At 44.2% G+C, this 24,169-nt stretch overlaps 2 protein-coding genes across 2 annotated transcripts; one reads left to right on the forward strand and one right to left on the reverse strand.

Annotated features, from left to right (window-relative positions):
• The first annotated feature begins 547 nt into the window (after window positions 1-547).
• Window positions 548-18,025, forward strand: LOC120809026 (transmembrane protein 266). The gene is made up of 11 exons (XM_040162525.2): window positions 548-1,288; window positions 2,553-2,662; window positions 5,964-6,152; window positions 11,940-12,094; window positions 13,164-13,237; window positions 14,111-14,167; window positions 14,407-14,545; window positions 15,102-15,217; window positions 15,975-16,164; window positions 16,716-16,778; window positions 16,857-18,025. The coding sequence occupies exons 2-11, from the start codon at window positions 2,649-2,651 to the stop codon at window positions 17,495-17,497; spliced, it is 1,638 nt and encodes a 545-aa protein (XP_040018459.2). The 5' UTR covers window positions 548-1,288; window positions 2,553-2,648; the 3' UTR covers window positions 17,498-18,025.
• LOC120809029 (electron transfer flavoprotein subunit alpha, mitochondrial) lies at window positions 18,026-23,664 on the reverse strand. The gene is made up of 12 exons (XM_040162531.2): window positions 23,524-23,664; window positions 22,423-22,572; window positions 22,182-22,263; window positions 21,880-21,962; window positions 21,329-21,428; window positions 21,005-21,115; window positions 20,707-20,808; window positions 20,491-20,559; window positions 20,315-20,397; window positions 19,462-19,527; window positions 19,212-19,292; window positions 18,026-18,376 (listed from the first exon to the last, which is right to left on the reverse strand). The coding sequence occupies exons 1-12, from the start codon at window positions 23,560-23,562 to the stop codon at window positions 18,341-18,343; spliced, it is 1,002 nt and encodes a 333-aa protein (XP_040018465.1). The 5' UTR covers window positions 23,563-23,664; the 3' UTR covers window positions 18,026-18,340.
• Window positions 23,665-24,169: the final 505 nt, after the last annotated feature.

Raw genomic sequence — 24,169 nt, forward strand, 5'->3', positions numbered from 1 at the left:
GCTTTTCAATCTTTTTTGAGATCCTCGGCACAGGAAAAACAATATATTGTACTTTAGTAGAATAGCCATGATATCCGAAGCAGTAATATTGTCAGCAATAGATTGAAGGCAGGTACAAGCACGGCCCAGATAACAACGACATCTCCTGCTGGGAGAGAAATCACAAATACTCCAGAAGTGCGTTTGTTAACAATACAGTAAGAGAGAGTCAGCAGAGCCACAGCAGTTTACCAAAAGGAAAGAATACAAGATTTATAACGCAGAAGAGCTACTCCACTTTAAACTAGTATTGAGTCATTATTTAGATAGTAACACTAAATCTTCGTTGTACTGATGTTGTCTTTGTTCAAGGAGGACTTATTAACTACTTTATATTTGGTAGTTTAATCCGTCACAATGGATCACATTTTAACTGACCTTTTATTTTGATTGTTAATTTGATGGGAAGGGACGTGTGTTTATTTACCGTATCACTGAAAAATATACATTATTTTGTATAAATCTATATCTATGCATTTAAATACAGCAGACTTGGTCATGAACACACCACTGAGGTCACTGCAGGAGTGTTGGTGGGGGGTTTTCTTCGTGTTATCGCGAGGAACTCTAAATCTCAAGAGACCAAGTGAAGCGAGAGTTTTTTTTTTTTTTTCTACGTCGACGCTGATGGGCCGACACAGAAAGCGGAGACGTCTGCGGGCTCTTTTGCGGCTCAATTGGAATCTACACCGCTTAAATACGCAATGTCACATCACCGCGTGTGTGGGTCAAACCCGGTTAGCTGCGCGCTGACGGCGCTGCCCGCTGCACATCTGGAACCCCTGCAACCCCCCCTTTCCTTCAGCACCTGGACAGCTCCCCGCTAGTCAACCTCTGCCCGCTGTTTTTATTTTTATTTATTTATTTATTCCGAGCACATGGATTCCCCGTTGTGATTGTGGGGGAAGCCCTGCAAGCGCGTCCTGCCTCTCCCCTCCGAAGATGTCGTCGCCCCCCTGATTGAGAGACGGCCCGTCGTCTCCTCCGCTGAAGGATGCTGCCTCCGGTCCGGAGGAGGTGTTTTCGTCGTGCGCTGTCTTCTGAGAGGCGATACGGTTGCTCGGCCAACGCAAATTTGAGGGGAATCGCAGCCTACACACAGCAAGATCCGAGCTTCTCTCACACCGATCCTCATCCTCATCCTCATCATCATCATCATCATCATCAGCGTGAAGGGAGATATTACCCACATCACTGCGAGCGAGAAGGAGTCACGACCACACTCAACACAATGTAGGAAACGTACGAGGTTAGTGGGTCGTGTGTGTGTGTGTGTGTGTGTGTGTGTGTGTGTGTGTGTGTGTGTGTGTGTGTGTGTGTGTGTGTGTGTGTGTGTGTGTGTGTGTGTGTGTGTGTGTTGATTTCGCGCTGGGTAGTTGAATCGTTTGCGTTGGTTCAGGAATGAGACCGTGCACCATGTACCAGTAAGATGTACCAGCACCATTAACTGTTAATGTAGCTACGACGATGGGAAATGAATGCAAATACATGTTGACGGGGTGAAAAGCAGAAAGCGTGCACAGACATGGCCCCCAGTGCATGCTTTATTTTTGTTGTTGTTGTTAAATGGAATAGTAGAAGTAGCAGCTCAAGACAAATCGTATTTGTTTACTCATGTCCAGCGATACTTTGCATTAAACAACTTGCCCTGCACCTTGTTAAGTGATGGCTGTGTGACTGTTGGCACCGCTTTTTCCTGATTATTATTATTATTATTATACAAAAAAACCATGTTTTTGGGTTCTGCTGTGAAGCGGCGTCGCACTCAGCCCTGGAATGACCCGAGCTGATTTATCCTGAGTAGCAGTTGATCTGCTGTGCTTCACTACGTTACTCTGCTGTGGTCTGCTGCGGCTGTGAATGCTGACTCCTCACCTCGCTGTGGCTCCGTGTGTCACACACGCAAGGATCCGAATGTATAAGCATTGCACTCATGAATTCATCTCTTTTCGAAAGCCGATTGCAGTGTTACTTTTACTTTGCATCGCTGAGAGCTGAGCCCGTTTTCTTTCTCGTGGACATGATGTGGTAAGCGACAGCCATGCGTTTGAGATCGGCATGTCTGTTCCCTGCAAAGCAGCTGGAGAGGGCTTCCACTGGACAAACTTGGACATCAACGGCTCTCTATCCCGCGGCACAAAGGGCTCGCATCCCGCCATACTTGCTATGCAAGAGGTGTGATGTTCCTCAGTGCCCGATTCACGGAGCAGAGCGTATATTGGAGGGGATTTAAAATCCATTATGGTTTAGTGCCCCCCAGGAAAATAGTTGAACAGAACATAGCTACAGCTGGCGTTAGGACAGTTCGCCTTCGGGAACAGCCTAAGCAGCATACGCATTGACACTTCACTCTTCACACATCATTTTGCATGCATTTGTGTTCTACACAACTTTACTATATAAGCTACCAATCACATCTCCCAATTCGCCTTGGCTTATAGAGTTTTCCTGTGATCTGCTGAATGATTTCCTATGTTTGTAGCAATCCCACTGTTCCTTTATGTTTTCTATAGGGGTGGTATGAGCCAGGTCTCTGCAGTGGTGAACTTGCATTTCACACTCTGGGACATTTCGTGTGGACGTCTAATTTGCAGCAACAAGACCTCAACATGAGCAACCACCAGTAAGTATGAAACCGTGTCTGAGACAGTGTGAAATCTTACATCTCCATTTATGAACACGCAGTCTTACGCAAAGGTCAACTCAGCGTGGAAGTGTATGAATAGCAGGATGGGACCTGGATATACACCTGACCCCCCCCCCCCCCAGTGCGAATGGCTTCGGCAGAAACGAGTGGAGCCTCTTGCAGGGCCCACAGCGAGAGACTGGCTGGCCATCTCCAGTCTCCGCTGGCATCTCTTAGCATTCAAGAGGGATGTTCACTTGTCATCTTCTCTTATTAATAATTACTCGTGGTTGTCCAGACAGGCCCTGCATTCTGATGACAGCCACGGTTGGGGCTCGGAAGAAGGAGGAAAAAAAAAGGGAAGGGAGCAGAGGGAAAGGAGCGCAGTGGGAGGAGGTGGAGGAGTGGAGTGAAGGTTGAATGCAAAATGGGCTCAGTCAGCTGCATCCCTTAGTTAAAGGCACAGGATGCTGCTTCCAACCACCTCTTTCCAAGCCTCAAGCCAGCAGATTAGGGCAGTTGATTACATTTAAAGGGGAATTTTGGTGCAACACATCTGTAAGCACATAATATAGAGAATGCAATGAGTAGTTGGTAGTACAAAGTCATTATTTAATGCTGCTGCAATCCCGTGACAGATGGGAAACTCTCATGCAGAGAACGGTCTTTGTAGTTATTTTCACCCCTGCTCTCTTGACTTGATGCTGCTGTAAATCCCCCTTTTCTCTCTCTCTCTGCCGCTTCCTCTCTCCGAAGCCCTGTAGCATCTCTGATGTGGAAACAGTGGGAGGCGAGATGGGGAAATGTATGAGATGCTTAAACAGAAAAAAATGAAGGGATTTATCTTGCATTTTCCTGTGTATTTAAAAAAGTTACATGTCTGTCTGTAGTTTACATTTAAAATACGGTTCGCAAAAAGATATGAGGTAATGTTCTTTCGATTTCTTTCCATTATGTAGCTCTTTGAATTTTAAAACAACCTAACAAAAAGCCCACCCCTTATATTTCAGGCCTTTCTTTCCCTGCCTGTTAATTGAGGTGATACGGAACAAAACGTCAGCCAAAGCATTTTCTCTATTAAAGAAACCTCCAAAGACCAACAAAACACATTCTTTATTGATGCATTGGAATTAGGAACTACTGCAATTTCCCCTAGGACATTGAAAGAGCAGGAATTGCCTAAAATATCATTTGTATTGGAAGCTTTTGTCTGGGTTGCTGCTTTGGGAAATCTGGACGGTACCCATAGAAGTGATTTAGCACGTTGTTTCTGCTTTCCTGATCATATCATCGCAGTGAATTGCTGTGCATCAGGCAGTAACCAAGTGTCGGTATACAGAACGTATTATACCTTTGACCTCTGCACTGAATCAGATTACTTTAACTGCTATTTGTTGTCTATTAACATAATACTATAATAGCCGTGCTGAATAGCTTATTCACTGCAAGTTAGTTTAATTACAGCGTCGCTGTAAGAACAATACCGTGTTAAATAAAGCCAGATCGGCATTTAGTAAACGGCTCATTTTCAAAGCATGTTTTATTTTTATTTATTTATTTATAGTCTTTTGGGCTCCATGATGAGAATAGCTGTTCTGTACGGGTGCAAGATTTCCCCTCAAGACACGCATGCTCTACGCTGACCCTTCCGCCTCCTCTTAGTGTCGCAGAAGTCACATGCCCGCCCATCACATGCCAGCACGCCAGTGGCTGTCCTTGCTTGCATTGTTGAAGTGAGCATAGTGTTCAGGCGTGAAGCCTCCCCTCCGCCCCCACCATGGCACCCAGACACCCCGCTGGGCTCCGCACAGAACGGCTTCTGGCCGCCTCTGCGATGGTCTGGAGATGTGATTTTGATGCACTGCACAGTTTGTGTTTGTCATGACGCATTAGCTTCCTTATTGCATTTGGCCAAAGGTGCCAAGTCCACAGATAACAGTGATGCGCGGGCATTTTGTGGAGGGCATGTAAATATATGACCGTTTGACCCTCAGGCTAAATAACACAAGGTATTTGTGTTGCATCGCCCTTGTTGGGTTTGCGTAAGTGTAACAAAATAACTTTTCACGATAGTCCTTTAAAACAGTAGTAGTCAAGAAATAAGTCAGGAAAATGTTCCGTTCCAGCCGTGCCTGAATCTACATTTTGCAGGAAGGTGGGTCTGCTCAGTAATCTTTACAAACCGTCCCCTCCCACTCCGCTTCACCTCCAGCACAGAGTCGCTGAATTCACCGAGCCAACGGCCTCTGTTCCCTCTGCGTTGTAATCAATGCCTTCCTCCACTGTTATGCACTGGAGTTATTGATGTCTCACACCGGCTGCACTGGGACAGCTGCCAAGCCGTTTGAGACTCTTGTTCCAAGGTGACTTCTCCTTGTCGGCTATTGGCTGAGCTCGAACGGTCATAGTGCTCAGTTTATGTTTGAGGTTTCACGACCTCGATGGCAGATAAAGTGACAAACACGACAATGCGGAAGAAAGTACATTGAATATATCAAAATGGACAAACAAAGCTTTTTCTTGCTGTGCAGAAAGTTTGGGCTAGTTTTGCATATTTTGACTCATACTATATGTTTTTAAATTGATTGATTTTCAGGCAGCCATTGGTTTCAATTAATTTCATAATTCTGTCAAGTAGAAACTTCGGTAAACCATGAATGAAAAGTCAGTCATGTTATTAACATTCAGGAATAACACAATGTTTACAGAAATCCAAATGCTGTAGAATGAATGTTGTGACATCCGTGTTAGTTTAGATGTTGGAGGATCGTTTAAAAAAACCTTTAGAGAGCCGGTAAAAAGGCAAAAATGCCCCAAATTGATCATTATAATATATCATTCTTCTGGGTCTGCCGTTGTGAGGAGAAATCATTTAGTATTCACGGTTCGCTATTTAAGTTGATATATTAGTATTTCCATTTTTGTACAATACCAATTACCATATATACTGTGGCTTGAGACTTCATCTTCTGCCATTTAGAAATGTAAATCAGCTTCTTATTACTTGCCAGGAAATTGTGCCCTTGTTGAGGGTGCCAGTAAACACTGCAAACAAGGACCTTCACACCATGTTTGTGTTTTCATTCATCAACATTAAGCATAGTCCCAGTAGATATTGTCAAACTTCCCTACCTGGAGCACTTGTTAATTGAAACAAACCACACTAACATACAACCTTGCACTTCACTGTCCTTTGCTGAAGAAGTATACAGATTTAAAGGTGACACAAGTCCAGGCTGACGCTGATGCTGCTCTGGTTGTGGTCGTGTGCGAATGTGTGTGTGTGTGTGTACCGCAGTGCTCCTCCCAAGGCCGGAGCCTCGGAGCTGGAGGTGATCTCCATGCAGGTGGAGGAGGACAAGCAGTGCGCGGCCCCCGTCCAGCTGGTCAGCTTTGCCTACAGAGACTTGCCGCTGGCCGCCCTGGACGTTTCCCTCGCTGGATCCCAACTCATCTCCAACCCAGACGAAGAGGACAACAGAGACGGGTACGTCCCAGAAATCCACTCTGTCGCTGCTTGATGGTTTGAACACAGTCGGTAAAACCATCGAAGTGTGAGGGGTTTTGTGTGTGGTCATTTAAAAAGTGTTTGAAGCACATCAAACGGTAAGAGTGAGCTTGAAATAAAATGAGGAGCTTGATTATTAATTACCTTTTTTTTTAATTCATCTATGTACTTAAAAAGCCCAAAAGGTTTGTACATTGTGTTTGATGTTTCTGATCTTGGCCATCACACTAGATAATAGAAACTGGCCCTGGGGATGTTTCGGTAAAGTGCTACGCCCGTAATTACTACCATCTATAATCTACCCGAGCGGAGAAACGCTCTGCCGTCACTCTCCCATTGCTCGTTATTGCAGGTGGTAATTATACCTGGCGTATTGGATCACCCCTCATTTTACATCATAGTCCCGTCGTCGAGGATATTTGGCAATTCATTTATTATTCTCGCCGTGTTAAACGGACAATGGCTCCGCTGATGTGGTCATTCCAGCTCAATGACTTTCTCACCACCAGACGAGCTTCTGTTCACAATGTCCATTTCTGGAAGAAAACAGAGAGTGTTCGAGGACCCCCGTAGCAAGTGTCCATGGCTCTCCCCCTCAGGAAGCGTGACTCACAACCCTTTAGCATGCCGTGACGCTTAGCATCCATGCAGGGAGAGTCGTCAAACACTACACGCTTAATTGCCATTTCGCCATCCAAGCCCCCGGTGTGTCAGCTGACCGGCCTGGTCCGGGCCGATAGCTCCACGGGACACTGGGCAGAGCCAGATGGGTCCTTACCCAAACCCCCACTCTGTCCGCTCACCATGTGGCAATGCCCCCCCGCAGCGGGCGGGATCTGGCATCCCAGCAAAAGCATCATCTCAGTGGGCACTTTCATACAGGACAACATGACACCCTGGTCAACCTGGAATTTGGAGGTTTTTATCAATTCACACAATGCTGTGAATATTCTGTGCGAAAAGTAAGTCGACGTTCATTCTTATCACAGGAACGCCTCAGAGTCCCGGAATAGCCCAGGAGGCAGGCTGGTGAAAACTATGTGCTAACTGACACCCATGTAAATGCTGCAGCTCAATGAGCTTTTCGGATTGGAATTCACGATTTTCGGGTTACAAGCATTCCAAGACAGCGCCAAACACACATGTGTCTGTTTGGAAGAGTTCTTGTAAAAGGCCACGCAGCCAGCTTGTCGCCACAGAATCGGGATGCCTTTGTGACTCATGTGTGTGGCATCAGAGGAATGACACAAAGGGGCTAATGGCGAGGCAATGAACTGGTTTACGTTGCGTCGGAATGTGTCGTCATAGAAACTCCTCTGCACACTGCCGACTAATTTGATCTCTTTTGTAAATGATTGTCTTCGTTTTTTCCTCGGTGACTTTGTGCGTTGATTTTGGTGAAGAGCAAGGTGTGTCTTATTAAGCCACAATAACGTTTGTGAGACGGTTTTTATATTCGGTTATTTGATTTTGTCGACGTCACTCTATCCTGTGTTTGTAGACGTATAAGCAGGTGATCACTCATGTTATCATAAATATGATTTCCGTTTAAGTTTGTATTGAGCTTCTGGGCATTGCTTCGGGGAATGTTGAAAGGAGAAGTATGAAGCTTAAACTAAGCGCTGCAAACCAATGGTCATCGATGGGATAAGTAAGAGATTATAACGCAATCCTTTTTTTTTTTTCGACTGTGGGGCCTTGGTTGGATGTTGTTCCATATGCTTGTGCCGGAGGTGCGCATACAGTCTTGCATGCCAGCTCCTCGTGGCTCTTTATCAGCAGACGTGGGCGATTATGTAGGAGGTGGATGTTCTTGCGGTCTACAAGGGGCACATGCAGTCCTTGCAGATTCTATGCAGTAGTGAGCTAACTGAGAATATTTATAGATTTTGGCAGAACCATCTTCTCCAGAACTTGCTGGAAAGTCCACGATAAGGTTGGTGGGATTTCACATCTACCCTCGTCCCACTAACTAGTGTCTTATTTGTATAATTTAAAAGTTTTTGCAAACTACAGAATATCCAACCAGCCCCTTTACTGGAGGTGAAGGGAGATGAGCGGAATAGAGGACGGCCGACCCGCCTTCACGCTTTCATTCACAAACCTGCAGATCAGAATGCAATGGATCCATTTGCAGGGTTCCCTCTCTGTTCACGTTGGACGGTATTGTGGGATTAACCTGGTTGCACGGTGACGGCCACATTAAGCCGATACAGCGTCTGGTGAAATGTTGGATATTGGTATAATAACAAATCTAGACTCCCGAAAATAGCTGTGACTGACCATTGCCAGAGTCTAGTATGAATCATGGCGGGAACAATAGTTCATGGGGCTTTGAAACCACAGCTATACTACCTGCTCTGTTGGGATGGATGTCAGATAAAAGAACCAGCTTTTCTTCGCCCTGCCCCAAACGACTCTATTTCAAACCCAAAGAAGAACAGTCCTCTCCATCAAATCGGCTATCTTGCCTGGCACCATGTGCAACACAATAGATGACATTTGAGTGCAGGGTATGAGGGTTTGTTAATATTCACAGACATGCAAAGTGTGAGATTGCTTTTTAGGCTGAGAGCGAGAGAGATCAAGTGTTGTGGTGAAAACCAATTTATCAGGGACAGCTTGTCTGCTGCTTTGCACATGAAGCCCCATCTATCTCCATTCACTCAGTGTCTGTGGCCCATTTCTCTGACCAACACCGGCTCGGAGTTCGCTGTGTGTGTGTGTGTGTGTGTGTGTGTGTGTATATACACTAGCAGAGCGAATCTGCCTGTATCTGAAAAAATAAGTCAAAGAAATACAAAAACAAGTTTGCCTGTTACTTAAAGGGAATGCTGAAGCCTACGGTTTGTTTATTGGCATCTTTTAATTGATTAGGCCTTAATTATTAAGAGGCATTGCACAGCGGCGTTTTTCACAGCGAGACTATTTCAGGCTTTCCTTTGGAAACGCTGATGGAGGGGTTGGTATTTGCAGCTGTTCATTGCGTGTGTGTGTGTAAAAATCAATACCTCGGACAAGTCTTTGAGACTCATTACTTGAATAACTGAATTAATTTTTCCCTCTGCGGCCCTTCCGTTTTCTCTTAATTTGTTAACTCACAAACACACAAACAGAGCACCACATTGTATTTGACTTGTACCTGATGACTTTGCATTGTATTTTATCGCGTCCAGTGACAGGAGACCGTGTAATGAAAGAGATGCAGCTTGCCTCCCCACAGTGAGAGTTACTAAACTGGAGCTGGAGCCAAACTCTCCGCAGCGTCGGGTGTGAACGGGCCCCGACAGAGCGACCAGTCGCTCCGGCTGACGTCTCTGTCGGTCCTTTAGAGGAGGCTGCAGGGGACACCGCAGCAGGCGTCATGTACTGCGTGACTTTACTTCCGTCCGTGGCCGCTATTGATCGGGGCTCGAGATCTAATACCCCTGCTGTCAAGACCTCTTCCATCTTCCCTCAGTACTGCGGCCGCTGACCTGCTGGATGTCTTTATGGACCTGTCCACAGGACAAGCCATGTCAAATATTCAAATATTGCTCTGAACGGTTTGTATGTGTGGCTGGGTGTGTGTGTGTGTGGGTCGGTGTGTGTGTGTGTGTGCATGCATGCGATGTTTGCCTGTGTACGGACATATTTGAGTTATTACCAATTTGATCCACCTATGCCGTGACCCGGGCAGGGAGTCGGGTATAAATACTTCATGTCCTCATGTCCATTCCAGGTTTGAAGGGATTTTTCCTCAAATTAAGTTTTCAGATTATAGAGTAATCCATCAGTGCCATTTACTCCCAGACAGCCGTTTTCTTTACACGTTTATTAAATTTAAACCTTTTCTGCCTGGCTTGTGGGAGAGGTCCGAATGAATTATTCCACACAGTTTGAGTTGAATCATGCTTGTCGGTCCCGGAGGGAAGTCGGGTGTCTCTTAGAGCGCGTGATGCTCATTCCGTCTTCTAAATAATAGTCCACACATGTGTGATGACGGTGTATTAAGCGCATCTTTAGGCAAAGGTTTCTTTTTCTTTGTTCTCCTCCACTGGCAGATGGCGTTTGACGTTGTTCCTTTGGAACAAATCGGTGCAGGGAAATGTCTCCGTGGTATCGGCTAACGTTACCCTCCACCACCTCCTGGTCACCCCGGCTGATTGGCTCCTGACCTGTTGGCATTGACTGGTATTAAGGGTTGCTGCATAGAACTCGCACCAATTTGGCTAATCGTTTTACTGTCAAACGTGCGTTTTCTGATATACAGGTGAAACAAGGAGTCAAAACGTCTCTTATTTTTGGCTGCTCAGATATGAGGAGTTGATACTTTCCAAATTTCCTGTTGTCCTACTTCCATGGAAGGGAGTTTATACCCGACCGCTAGTATTTTATGCCCGTTTGCACCTCTTTTCAAACAATGTTGCCACGTTCGCAAATCTTAGCAATTATCATTATTCCTATTGGCAATATGATGATGGCAAAGATCACAAAAAAAGGTTGTACTCGTTAATATACTGGAATTATCATTTAGCTCCATCTGCATCTTTTTCTGGTCATTATTTCTCATTCTTCCTCCTCCTCCAACGTTCCTCCCTGGCGCTCTCTCAAGTTCGGTTTTGGATGATTCCCAATGCTTTTGTACCAGCTGCACCCTGCGTCCTCTCTGCAACCCAACACGCACACGCACTTTCCTTTTTCCGCGTCTGCTCTTGTAAGAGTACGCCTGTCTGTGGAATGCCGAGCTGTGACGGGAAGAGAAAGCCTTCTGTTATCTAAAATCTGTCATTTATTTAGTTTATTGACCATAAATCCACAGGAGTCTGTTTCTGACTGGTGGAACTCGAGGGCGTAATGGATTTAAAGCAGGTGCCACACTTGCATCTCCGAACCCAACGTGACAAGCAGCCAGCGCACGAGGGACAACAGCACATTCCAAATGAATGGAAAATTGATAGCAATTTGGACGAACGTGCTTTAAGCAGTTTCTGCTCAACCAGTTCAGGAATAATTAGTGATGGACAGCAACCAGGTGCAACTGCGCCCTCCAGATGGTGCACATGAAGTTACATCATGCGGTCAGCCAGCAACTAAGCCTTCCAGAGCGTCTACCAGAATATTGAGACCGTCAACTGACTGCCAGCCTGGTTTTTAGCTAAACAGTCGCCCAGATGGGCTTTCCACCATTTGTCGCCCAGTGATGCAACAGGGAGAGGAATTAAACACAGGTCACTCTTATCAGGCCACACTTTATATTAAGGTTTTAAATGACATAACATACAGAAACAAAACTAGAGACTATGACGCCACTGAGTCAGTTCTCACCTCCTCTAGACGTTCCAATAATTCCATCATTAAATGCATTGGTGCTTTATACACACAAGCGTGTTCAGATGGGAAGAAAACAAACGTTTTAATGCTGAGATTTGGGTTACAACAGACGTCACTTAATCCGTTTCCAAAAATAGACGAACAAAAAATGAAAGGTTGTTGACAGTAATTTGACTACATTTGCCTTTTACAAAAGGAGAGCTTTACCTGGAAGTGGAGGGCAAAGATTATAATAAACGTTTTCACATTAGCAAAGGAAGGTAGAAACGAGAATGTGAACTACTTCATACTAATATATATATATATCAACTCTAAACAATTATTTATGCTTCCCATCAAATTTAACAGAGAACATTATCTGAATTTGTATGCAGAACAGGGTCTGCTGCTCCTCTGAGCACATTTCCTTCCCCTCTCTGTCCCTCAACCCCCCCCGTCCTCCCCACCCGTCAGGTCGAACTGGCTGAAGCCGTGCTGTGGGCGAAGGGCAGCGCTGTGGCATGTCTGTCTGCTGTCGGCGGGCTTCAACTGTTTCCTGGTGGCCTGTGTCGTTCTGGTGGTGGTGCTGCTGACGCTGGAGCTGCTCATAGACATCAAGCTGTTGCAGTGTGAGTGCTGGAAATCAAGACAAGCGCAAAACCGCCTGGGATGATCCACACAATGAGGAAGCGGTTTGGGGGACAGTGTAATGCGGATGTGGCCTGTTAAGTCTTATTGCGCCTGGTCCTGGCTTGCAGTGGCACTTTTGAGGAGGGAGAAAAGTGGACTCAGCAAAATTGTGTATTAGTTGCTGTACAAAGGCTCTGAGTCACTGCATCAACTTGAGATCTACAGTACGACAAAGGAGTATGTTTTAATAGAACTTTAATTTGCACAAAAACTGTGATATAACACAGGTAACCTCTGTTAGAATTGTGATGAGGAAAACTTATGAAGGACATGTATCTGAGCATGTGCAAAAGGTCCACGTTTAATTGGATAATGAGTTTGTCACTGATGAGCTGTCCTGGGACCAGAAGCTTTAATCAATCATGATCTATAATCCTCCCATTAGTATTCTGCAGGCGAGACCAAACGTCAGCTAGTCAAAATCCCACTATGACTCCCGTCACCCCAGTATTGGCTCCATTGACACAATCTGATATGGCGGACACCTCCTCCTTTATTATAAGTGGAGGGTTAAGGGTCATACCTGACTAGACTGGCGAGACAAAGGACAAGGAAGACAGATTTGAGAAGGGAGATTAGCGGGTAGAGGAATCAGACAATGCATAGTTGGATGGTGAAGGACTATGGGAAGGACTCGAGGAAGATGAATGGACTAACAGACGGATCACTGAACACAGCAAATGGAGACAGATGGGGGAGCAAAGCGTGAAGAGAAAGGCCTCAGCTGACACCCGAGTGCTGTTTCAGGCTGTCCACCTTTGGCCCGACTAATAGGAAGGAACAGACACATGCACGTACAGTAAATGATTTGCGTGTCTATTTGTGTATTTAAATATGTGTGTGTGTGTGTGCATGAATTTGCTCATTTCTTCGAGTTTACTGTACTTTGTTGGGCGTTACGCAGCAGGTAAAGGCTGTTAGAAACACCAACGAAATAGAAAACATACATTTCTTACCACCTAACTGTCCTTAAAAATAATTTAGTTTTTCCGTGTTTTATTCCTCCAGTTAATAATGCATTCCACATTGCAAGCATCATCCACTGGATCAGCCTGGCTATTCTCTCTGTGTTCTTCGCTGAGGTGAGTCTCTGTCTTCCTCCGGCTCAACACAAACACAGTGTCACTTACGGCTGATGCGGCGACCTGCTGATTAATGCTACGTTATGCAGTATTGAGAGCCGACGAGGTACACTGACACATCCTCATTAGAGTATTAACAGCACTCACCCCCTTAACCCCCTCCCCCGCTTCCCCCTCCCATGTCCTCTGTGCTTGATTACATTTTGATGAGTAAAAGTAAAGTTGTGTGCAACTGAAAAAGAAATGAAATAACTGTAGTTTATGCTGGAACAGTTGTTCCCTCCCGTGCTGTTCAATTGATACACAACACACACACTTGCACATGGAGCGTTTCTGTTCTGCTGGTTTTAAAGCACTTCTAGGCCTCAGGTGCGTCGCATTGATTACCATTTTCTTTACGGTCGCCCACATTTCTCTTACTTTCTTTCACTTGACCACCGCGAAGCCAACTTTCATAGTTTTATTCATCAATAAGCAGCCTTTCCCAGCACCTCCCCGCCTATGGATCCACCAAATGAGTAGAGGCTGCAGGTAGGCCGGTTTCTGCGTAAATGCAAACCATGAGTATCTGAAACAAGGATGGATGCTGGGGGAAGAGGAACTGCAACAAAAGCATTTTGTTTGCTCTCTGCAGCCTAATTGCTGCCACGCTGCCTGTGATTTTCATCAATATGATGTTGTTGATGGTAGTCTCAAGTGCAAATGCATCTTACTGGGACTATCAAGGTTAATTGTTTGTGAATTAGTACCCAGTAAATGCTCAGCGTACACCACCGGGCTCACTCTGTTTAGCTGTCATTGTTTTCTTCCCTCTCACCCTGTGTGTGACCTGCTATCTGTCCCTCTGTCCCTCTGTCTCTCGGACGGTCTCAGACGGTGTTCAGGATTGTGGTGTTGGGGATATGGGACTACATAGAGAACAAAGTAGAGGTAAGCTCCCACGGGTCCCATTAGTCGCGTTACCCCCGCGCTCCTTTCACCGCAGTGTCATTCCCTCAATGTCAGACCCCTGTGGAAGCCACCGAGCCAACAGCTGCTGTGTGTGTGTGTGTGTGTGTGTGTGTGTGTGTGTGTGTGTGTGTGTGTGTGTGTGTGTGTGTGTGTGTGTGTGTGTGTGTGTGTGTGTGTGTGCGTGTGCGTGTGCGTGTGCGTGTGCGCGCTTTTCTCAGGTGTTTGATGGAGCTGTCATCGTCCTGTCTCTGGCCCCCATGGTGGCCTCCACGGTGGCAAACGGCCCCAGCAGCCCCTGGGACGCCATCGGTCTCATCATCACACTGCGCATCTGGAGGGTCAAGAGGATCCTTGATGGTGAGGACCAGGAGCGGCTGATGTCCTTTGCATCCCGTCCTTTACTGTCAGGTCACACGGATACATACTGCAGCGTGCTCGGCTCCATTCAATATTGAGGTTGTTTGCTTGATTATTTGTCTTTTTGTCCTTTTATGTTTCACCAGGAAGTACATTGTCTGTGTAGTGAACCCACAGCTCAAGTCTCAAAGAGCTGTTACATTCAAATACTTTTTATTATATGTTAGAAGGAATGCTTTCTCAACAGCGTGGCTCCCCCATGTGGTTAATACATGTTTAAAACCGTGACACATTGTCAACACAAAGCACTAAAACACCCGCATAAACTATTGCTTTAAAGTTCCCAACATTTAACAGAAGTGTCACAACTTGCTGTTGCATTGTCCACCTTGTGTACAATATGTTAGGGAAGGTCCTTTGTCATGTGCACGTGAATATGATTGACTTGGAGATTTCAATAAAAGTGTTTTGAAGGGGAAATTATTTCAGTTAATGTAGATTTCAGTTGAAATGACTAAATGTCTTTTGAAGACTATAACATACCCTGTTCTTTTAGCCTATGTGTTGCAAGTGAAGGTCGAGATGGAGATGGAGATCCAGCAGTCTGAGAAGGCGAAGGCGATGAGGGAAGAACAGCTGGACCGTCTCACCCAGATCTGCCAGGAGCAGGCAGTACGTCATCTCATCTTTCTCACATGTTTGACCTTACAGCAGAAACGTGGACCGCAGTCACACTGCACACGCTGTGACTTGAGACTTTAATTGGATCTGCCCCTCAAAAAACTGAGCGCTGACTTGGATTTTCCACTTGGAATTGTCAGCATCTCAGGATTTGAGAATCTAGAGGGGAGCTTTTAAGATAATTAAAATATAAACTGTCATTGGTTGGAGATGACCTGTAATAATGATTAAAAATAAACTATATATTTGTATTACCTTGAGGGACATAAGCCTAAACAGATTTGTTTTATTGCATATACCGAAAAAACATAATGGAATGGTAATATTACAATACATGCTATAAATTATTATATATGTATATTATATATGGCAGGTCAGTGTTCTAAGGAGACAAGATGATAAGCAGCGGATGGTGTTTCTGTCTTTGCCATAAGAGGTCCACTATGTGTAGCTGCATGTGATCAGTAGAGGGCAGCAAAGCTCTGTGCAAGAAAATAAGTACTCAAAGGCATAAAAGTGTACAAAAGGTACATTATTTTATCATTAGAGAATACATTTAGAAGTCTTGTGGGTATCAAGCCCTGTGCATTTCCTAGTCCACAAATTGATGTTTTAATATTATTTACTTTGACTTCATAAGTGTGACTGAAAGTGTATCTACTAAATTGGAAAATAGTAAACAAGGTTTTAGTGAGTAGAATATGAGTTTTTCGGTGTTTTTATAAGATTCATCTTTTCTTTGTTCCAGTTCGAGATTCGGCAGCTGAGAGCCCACCTGGCCCAGCAGGACCTGGATCTGGTAGCGGAGCGGGAAGCAGCCATGCAGATCCACCACATGTGGGGCAAACAGAGCAGTTTCCAGGAGGTGGACGGGTTGGCCTCCGGGACCTCCGACCACCACGGGCCAGTCATTGCAAGAAAGCCCGGGGGGGCTGCAGGTAATCATATGAAACCCCCAACGTCATTGCATCAGTGAGCTCTCTGCATCATCAGGGAGGATCTAAGCTTTAGTACATCATGTCCACTATTGTTGAATAAGACACACTCCTCAGTCTCTTGAGCTTTCAAAGATCAGGCAGCGATGATTATTTAAATGAACTAAAACAAAAATATGAATTAACTGCATGTCTAAAATAAGGTTGCAAGACGTCCCCTCTATGGCAATTTTAAGAAGTAGACAAAAACAATTGTTTAATACAACATTCTGAATAGTTGTAGTCAGAACCTTTCTAAGATAGAGAATTTGTCATTAATTATCTCTCCCATGACATTCTATATCACCAGTGTTATACTATTATTGTGTTTACAACTCAACCCCCACTTATGGAGGAGATATAATTATTAACTAAAGTATATTGTGTAAAATAATGTAAGTAAATACACTAAAAGAAGTAATGTTTCCCCTTTTTTTTTTCTTGTGTATCTTGTCAAACATTGGACTCGCCTCTGAGACAAATAACGGCGCATGTCCCCTTCTTTAACTCTTCAGTTCACCACGGTCAGGACGACATGAACAACTACATCAGCCAGTACTACAGTGAGCCGAGCAGCGGTGAGCATATAGACGCCGCCCCCCCCTTTCCCACGGCGCGCTGCCATAGTCTCACAGCACTGTGCTCTGCTCTTGTAGACATGGGGATCCCAGACCCCGCGCGAGTCCTCATCACCACAGCGGCCATAGACGTGCACCTGCCCAACAACTCCAGCCAGCTTCCCTCCTCCCTGGTGAGCGCGGACGCAGTGTCGTGCGGTCGCTTGCGGCGCACCGGCAGCTCCGTCAGCGAGGCGTCCGCCGCGCCGGCGTCCCGCAGCAGCTTCAGCGTCCGGCAGCACAGCATCAGCAGCCACACGCTGGGCTCCACCACGGACTGCAGCTCCACGGTGCGCGAGGCCTCCACCTCCACGGACTACAGCGACCAGCGGTGCTACCCGCCGCCGTACAGCAGCCCGCTGGCGCTGGGCAGCGCTCAGGCCCAGCGGGGGGGGCCCTGCGCCGTGATGCAGGAGCTGCTGTCCACGCTTTCCGAGAATACCCACCTCGCCCAGAAGGGCCTGGACCCGGTCAACCTAAAGCCGCCGAGCCCGGCGGGTTCGGCCAAGGCCAGCCCAGAGCACCGGGTGAACATCTTCAACAAGAGGAACCAGGAGAGCAGGGTCGGGCTGCACTCCAAGCCGCTCATCCACCTGCAGGGCGAAGAACCCCTCCTGGAGGAGAAGTACAGGATGATGGAGCCCGTCGACGTCCCGGTCAACCGGCTGGCAGAGACGTAGAAGACGTGGACGTCCCAGGACTTACTCTTAAGATGGACGATCTTCTACGAAGCTCTGGTGTTGTCGGGAACCGCCGGCACATGAGCGCGAGAGGATGAACTTGCCAGAGCAGCACAAACGCAGAGACTTGAGAAAGCTAATTTGTTATTAGGAATTGACACTTTTTCTGAAACATTTTACCAAAAGAAACTAAACTCACAATAACGGTCCTTCCCGATGGGACTGCAGCAGGGTACATTGGATCAGTCGCAACTTATTTCCAATCTTTGTCTTTCTATATAAGCAATGTTACATTTTGTATCTGTAGAGTGTGGCAGACTTTATCCAGGTGCAATGACTGGAATGGTTTAAGATTTTGCTAAATGACGTCCCACGCATACTGAATTTAACTAAAATGTTAAAGTAAAATATAGCATGAACATTCAAGATTTTCCCCGTTTGTTGTCCCATTGACAGACATTTTCCATCTTGATTGTGGAAAGAGGGCATTGCGAAATTAATCTAATAAAAAAAAAAAACATGGTCAAATGAGAGTCATTAGTTTTTTAATCTAATACATATTTTTCTGAGTATAGTGCGAACTTGGTGGTATAAAGGTGCAACATATTACAATCAACCAGGTCAGAGACCAGTCAGGCCTTCAGAGATGCCTGAAAATTCAATACAAATTCCCACACGGCTAAAGAAATAAAACACCGCCACCAGGTACGTACAAATGTACATGTATTAGAGAAACTGGCATAGATCTTCCATTTCCAGTCAGAATATGTAGGTTATTAGTTCTGCATGCACACAGCTTCAGGTATTTGTTGAGGCAGCGGCTGAGGGACCCGGTGGTCTCTATCACTTGTCCAGTGCTTTGGTCATCTCGGGAACCGCCTGAGGAGAACACAATATTTACATTTTATACCATCACGCATGCTGGTTTGTTTAAATGAGAATGTTGACTGATGCAGAGCAAGATTTTAAAAGGAGAGGCATCAAGACCATAAACACACTGGTAATGCCAGTGTGTGTAGTTTTGAAGAAGATATATTATAAGTCTTTCAGATGGCAATCCTTGGGGGCCCAGCCACTTCAGAACTGAATCATCAGTCACTGCCCAAATTTGTCCTGAGGTATCAATTGTCCCTTCTGGGGTAAAGTAGAAAGCCCATCCATTTAATCAGCTATCCGAGGACTCATCACATGTAAGGTGATCTCACCCTGCGGGTCACAACTCTATTGCCACTAGCTATTATTACTACTCGTTTTTTTAGGACACCTGGGCTGCTCAGAAGGAGCTAAATAAAACATGTGAAACTATAATCTACTAGCCTGGACTGCAGTGAGAGTTGTGCCAACAGTCCTGGCTCGCACTCCTCAAGTACCAGCTTCAGATACAAGAAAGCAACTAAGCGTGTAAGAAGCTAGATACAAGAAAGCTACTAGGCGTGTAAGAATCCTGGCAAGTAGAAGGTCTATACAAGAGTGAAGCCACTTTCGAGTGACCCGTAATCACTTTTTATGTGCTATTGTGCTTCTTTCTTCACGGCAAGCTCAGCCACAACTGTCCTTTGATTAATTTAAGCACTTAATAATTCAACAGGCATCTTGCAAAATGTATCAGTGAGAGAGCAGATGTTTGACTCCGACTGACTCAACCCAGCAGATGGTGAACGATGGTTGTTTCCTAATTTACGGCCGTGGTGACATAACATTACCAACCACCTACCTTAAACAGATCAGCGACCAGGCCGTAGTCAGCCACCTGGAAAATCGGAGCCTCCGGGTCCTTGTTGATAGCAACGATAACCTGAATAGAAAAATAGAAAATGAGGAGGACCAATGAACAAACCGTAAAAGACGATTGACTGCCAGTGTCTTTTGCTTAAAACTATGATCATTCAATCAACACAAAAACAATTATGCATACATGCAAAACATCAATGACATGGTACAATTTAGGACACTGATGACTTTACCTTGCTATCTTTCATTCCAGCCAGGTGCTGAATAGCTCCAGAGATGCCAACAGCAATGTACAGCTCCTGAGGGCACGAACAGAAGACGACCGGACAAAGAGTTACTCAACTGTCAATGTAGAATCTCAGGCCTTCGGAGGGCGTGTACCTACGAGCAGACCGCAGACTTGTCTTTTTTTTTACAAAATAAACCTCTGAAAAGATTTGCATGTCTGTGGAAAGTCAATAAATTCATATCTGAATCATCACTCTACTAGTGAACATGGTAAGTGACCAGCATTTTAGAACGACACCCATTCTGATGTTTCCACTACATTTGGAAACGATAAATAGAAAATAAATCAGCAGACAAGAATATCTTACATGTATACATACTAAATATTTTATTTTAAATCAATACACAACATAATAAAAATATATCTCATATTTAATCAACTTAGCCAAATTCAACGAGCTAGTCATAACATTTGGAAAATCTAATTTGGACCATCAGTCCGGACCGGCCGGACGCGATGCCCAGACATCAAGTGCACTCGGCTTTAATGGAACAGCTAAATCATTTAGGCCCCAAATGTGCCATCGAGTACATTTTACCGAGGCTAATGTGTGGATAATTACAGCTGAGGTAACCCGGCCGAATCCCATAATGGGAAGTTAACCTTTTTAGAAACGGCCGAGCAGCTAACCGTATCATACTGGATTGCAACCATTCTGTGTAATCGTAAACAGGTATTTGTCAAACGTGACAGACCTGTCCACTCTGATCCGAGTCAAAGTGTTTCCTGCCATTAAACAATGCTTTTTTAAAAAATGTTTCATTAGTCATTCACTTCAGAAAAACAAATAAACTTACAGGTGCTACTATCTTGCCTGTCTGTCCAACCTGCATGTCATTGGGGACATAACCAGCATCCACTGCTGCTCTGGATGCACCAACTACAAAAATAATACATGCAATTTGAACTCTTCATGAGTATAAATACAAATTAAAAATAGATTAATGAAAAAGAAAATGAAATTCCATTTTACCTGCAGCATTCATCTTGTCTGCAAGGTCATAAAGCAGCTGGAAGTTGTCTCCGCTCTTCAAGCCTCTTCCTACGAAGAGAAAACACCATTATACCACCTAGCAAAGGAGAACTGACAGAGCACACAAAATAATTCACAACAAAAGACAACAACACACATGAAAGGTAGCATTGTGTTGGCCTCAAGTTGTAATTCAGAAGACGAAAAAGGTCTCACCTCCTGACACCACGACCTTAGCGCTGGTCAGATCTGGGCGGTCGCTCTTTGTCAGACTCTGTTCCAGCCACTCAGACACTCCAGCAGGAGAAGAAGAAGCAACTACAGCCAAGTAATGAGGACCACCAAACAACAAGGATGATCATTGCATTAAAATGAAGAAAAAATAACTTTTGTGGTTGTTTTTTGTTAAATGTATATTGATCTTTTTTGTTATGATAAAAAACAACAACAATAATACATTTCATTTCTTTGCATACACTGTGAGCTTTCTGGATGAATCTGTAAGCTATCGTACCGTCTTCTGATGCAGCACTTCCTCCCTCGGTGGCAGCCGCCTCAAAGGACGTGCCTCTGACCGTGAAGATCTTGACCGACTCGTTACATTTCACAGTGCTGAGAGCATTTCCTACACAATCAAAATATGATTAACTTGTCATATTTGAAAAGGAGAGAAATGATTACTATAAACTTCCCAGCAGACATTCCAGTTGCAAAAAATCTGCTGTGTTTATCTGCACCACATCAAAGTTGTACTTTATTCAGGTACCATGATTTAAGACGTCTTCTGACGTAAAGGTTGGCTACTTTACTTTATCATTAGGGGGAAAAAAACGCTTACCAGCATAGATTGTTCTGACAAAAGTGTCCGGAGACTTTATCTCAATAATATCTGAAACTGGAGATACATCCAACTTGGCAGCCACTCTGGGAAGCAGGTTCTGGGGGAATTAAAAATGCAAAGATTAACCTTAATTTAAAAACAAAAACACTTATCTTGCAGAGGCTGTGACAAAATTAATTCATATTTTATTTATGTCAGGATACTATACTATGACTTTTTATGTGTTACAATGACTTGACATACTATAACTTTTTATACTACACTATGAAATATTGTCAGAGTATTATTACTTTATATGACATACTATACTGTGACTGAGGGTGTGGCAACATAAAGGATACTGACAATAATTCTGCTATCAGCAAATTGAATATTGGTATCATGTAAATACACAAATAAGATGCTAAATAATCTGCAATCTCTTAAATAGTTACAAAAGTCAAAATGCACTATAAAACAAGGTATTGCCAAGATAATTATGTAGTGAAAACATAAGGTTGTAATTCCAACATCTACAATTTGTGCAGGACTCCCTCTCTATTACCTACCTTTCCAAAGGCAGATGCACCAGCACAGATGTGGGTGAATTTGAATTGCTTTTGAGTTTCCAGGATAAGTGGAGTCAGCTCCTCTGAGGCAAACAATAAAAATTTTTTAAAAAAAGTCATGCATGGTTTTTGCTAAGCTAGTTCTAGACAACTTGAACACAGTACACAAACAAACCGCCAATGCTTCCTTGAGCACTACATGAACCAGCTGTGAAAATATGTGGGACTGTGCAAATATACAGTTCCTTGTTGCTAGTTAAGTTCAATTACAAAAGGCGTCAATTATCTTGAGTGTCACATACCTGGCAGGGAACCTTTGTAAGAATCATGTTGAGCAACCAGAACCTTATTCACACCTTGTACTTTTCTGATTTGCTCTACAACCTGAGAAGACAAAAACAACGGATGTTCTTCTATTAGACATATTGCTCCAACATTAAGAATGCATTGTATACATTCATACGGTGTTTTTATTTATCTATATTAGCTATATGCAGTACAAGATTGACAAAATAACAGTTGAATCTAAAAAGCTCTGCCTACCTGTGCACAGTTTGTTCCAGCAACAAGACAGGACACATCTCCACCCAGCTTACTGGCAGCAGTGATGGCATTGAGTGTAATAGGGGTCAACTTTTCATTGTTGTGCTCTGCAACCACCAAGGTGCTTTGAAACCTTTGGAGGACACCAGTCTGTAGGAGGAGATGTCCACATCTCAGTATCAAATAGACTTATGGACCAGTAAAACCAACAATCTGGTGATTTTTAACCCTTGTGTCAGATTATGACAATTCTTATAACATTCAAAGTTGTATAAATTGGCAGGAAGACCAGAGCTTGTCACGGTATCACTCACTGCCATCGCGTTTTTCTTAAATTAGTTTTTGCTAATTTGAAAATATCATTAAAAAATAAATAAATTACGAAGAAAATGTATATTTCCCCGTCATTACTGCGTCATTTTTTCAATGATGTGTGAGCAGTGCCTCTATTTGTTTGTATTGCAATATGTCCCAAGTGTGTACAGTGTTTTTTCTAGGATTTAGAGAGTTAGGTTGGTCCAAATCCTCATTGCTCGAGGGCAACAGCAGGCTACGACCTTTGGTCAGAGGGAAACAGCTTCATCTGGACAGCACTGGACCACGGCACTTTTTGAAGGTCGTTTCAATCCAGTCAAACAAACAACAGCAGATTTCACACGCTACGTTACTTGATGAGTTATTGGATCCTATAACGTCACTGCTACACGTCCCACGGGAGAAGCGGTGCGTCGGGGAATATTTTAGTATCATCCGCTGCGTCAATGAGTTTCGTAACTGCCGTTTAACGTTGGTTGCATAAATGCTAGGCTAGCTGTGCTAACACCAGCAAGCTCGAACGAAAGACAAACGCAGACCTAACCATATTCTTGCAACATGACAATATGTATACAAGTGTTGGTCGACGTAATTCACAAAACGCCGTCGCGGAGGAATTCATAAAACGACACTACGGCTCGCCAGACGAGCACGCATCTAAGTTAACGTTAGCTAGCAAGCTAGCAGCTGCAGCTAAAACAAACAAACCACCGAGCTAACGTTGCGCGAGGACGCATCAGTGCAACATCTGTCTGCGCTGTCGAGTTGTAACTGTCACGCTCTTACCAGCTGTTTCAGACTTGTTTTGTTGAAAGCTCTGTTCATCTTGGACCCTTCTGGCTGCGTGCTTCTCAGGTGCAGAAACAAATCTATGTCAAAGGTAACGTGACGTAGCCTTTGAGTTCTCGCGAGGTGGAAGGTGACGACTTCCGGTCACTCTCCCTTATCTCTCAAACAGCTGCAACGCTTCTTTTTTTAAACAATAGAGTTGACATTTTATTATAACAAGTTAAACACATGGGCGCATTCACGATACGTGAGAATCGTAACATGGTCTATAGGATTAATATTTGGTTCGATTTCACCCTAAATAATGTATTGACAATTATGCATCTTGAACCAGCAAGGTAACGCGTACAAACCAACGATAATACATTTGATAAATCATGTTGAATAGTATAACCCTGCAATTAGTTGCAAATGCTTACAGCAACAATCCAATATGGGATAATATTTTTTACTATTTTAAGATACAATTTTGCTGAATTTACAATGATTATCTCAACGTAGTCAAGCACACGCCAATAGCTGCCCTAAGCTATTTAATCAAATAAAATATTTAATGTAACATTTTTTAATGTTTTTTTTTCTACAACACAAAACAAAAATGACATATTAATTTTTTCTGGTCTGTTTAATCTAGACTTCCGTC

The sequence above is a fragment of the Gasterosteus aculeatus genome, chromosome X (genome assembly GCF_964276395.1).
Source record: "Gasterosteus aculeatus chromosome X, fGasAcu3.hap1.1, whole genome shotgun sequence".
NCBI lineage: Eukaryota > Metazoa > Chordata > Actinopteri > Perciformes > Gasterosteidae > Gasterosteus > Gasterosteus aculeatus.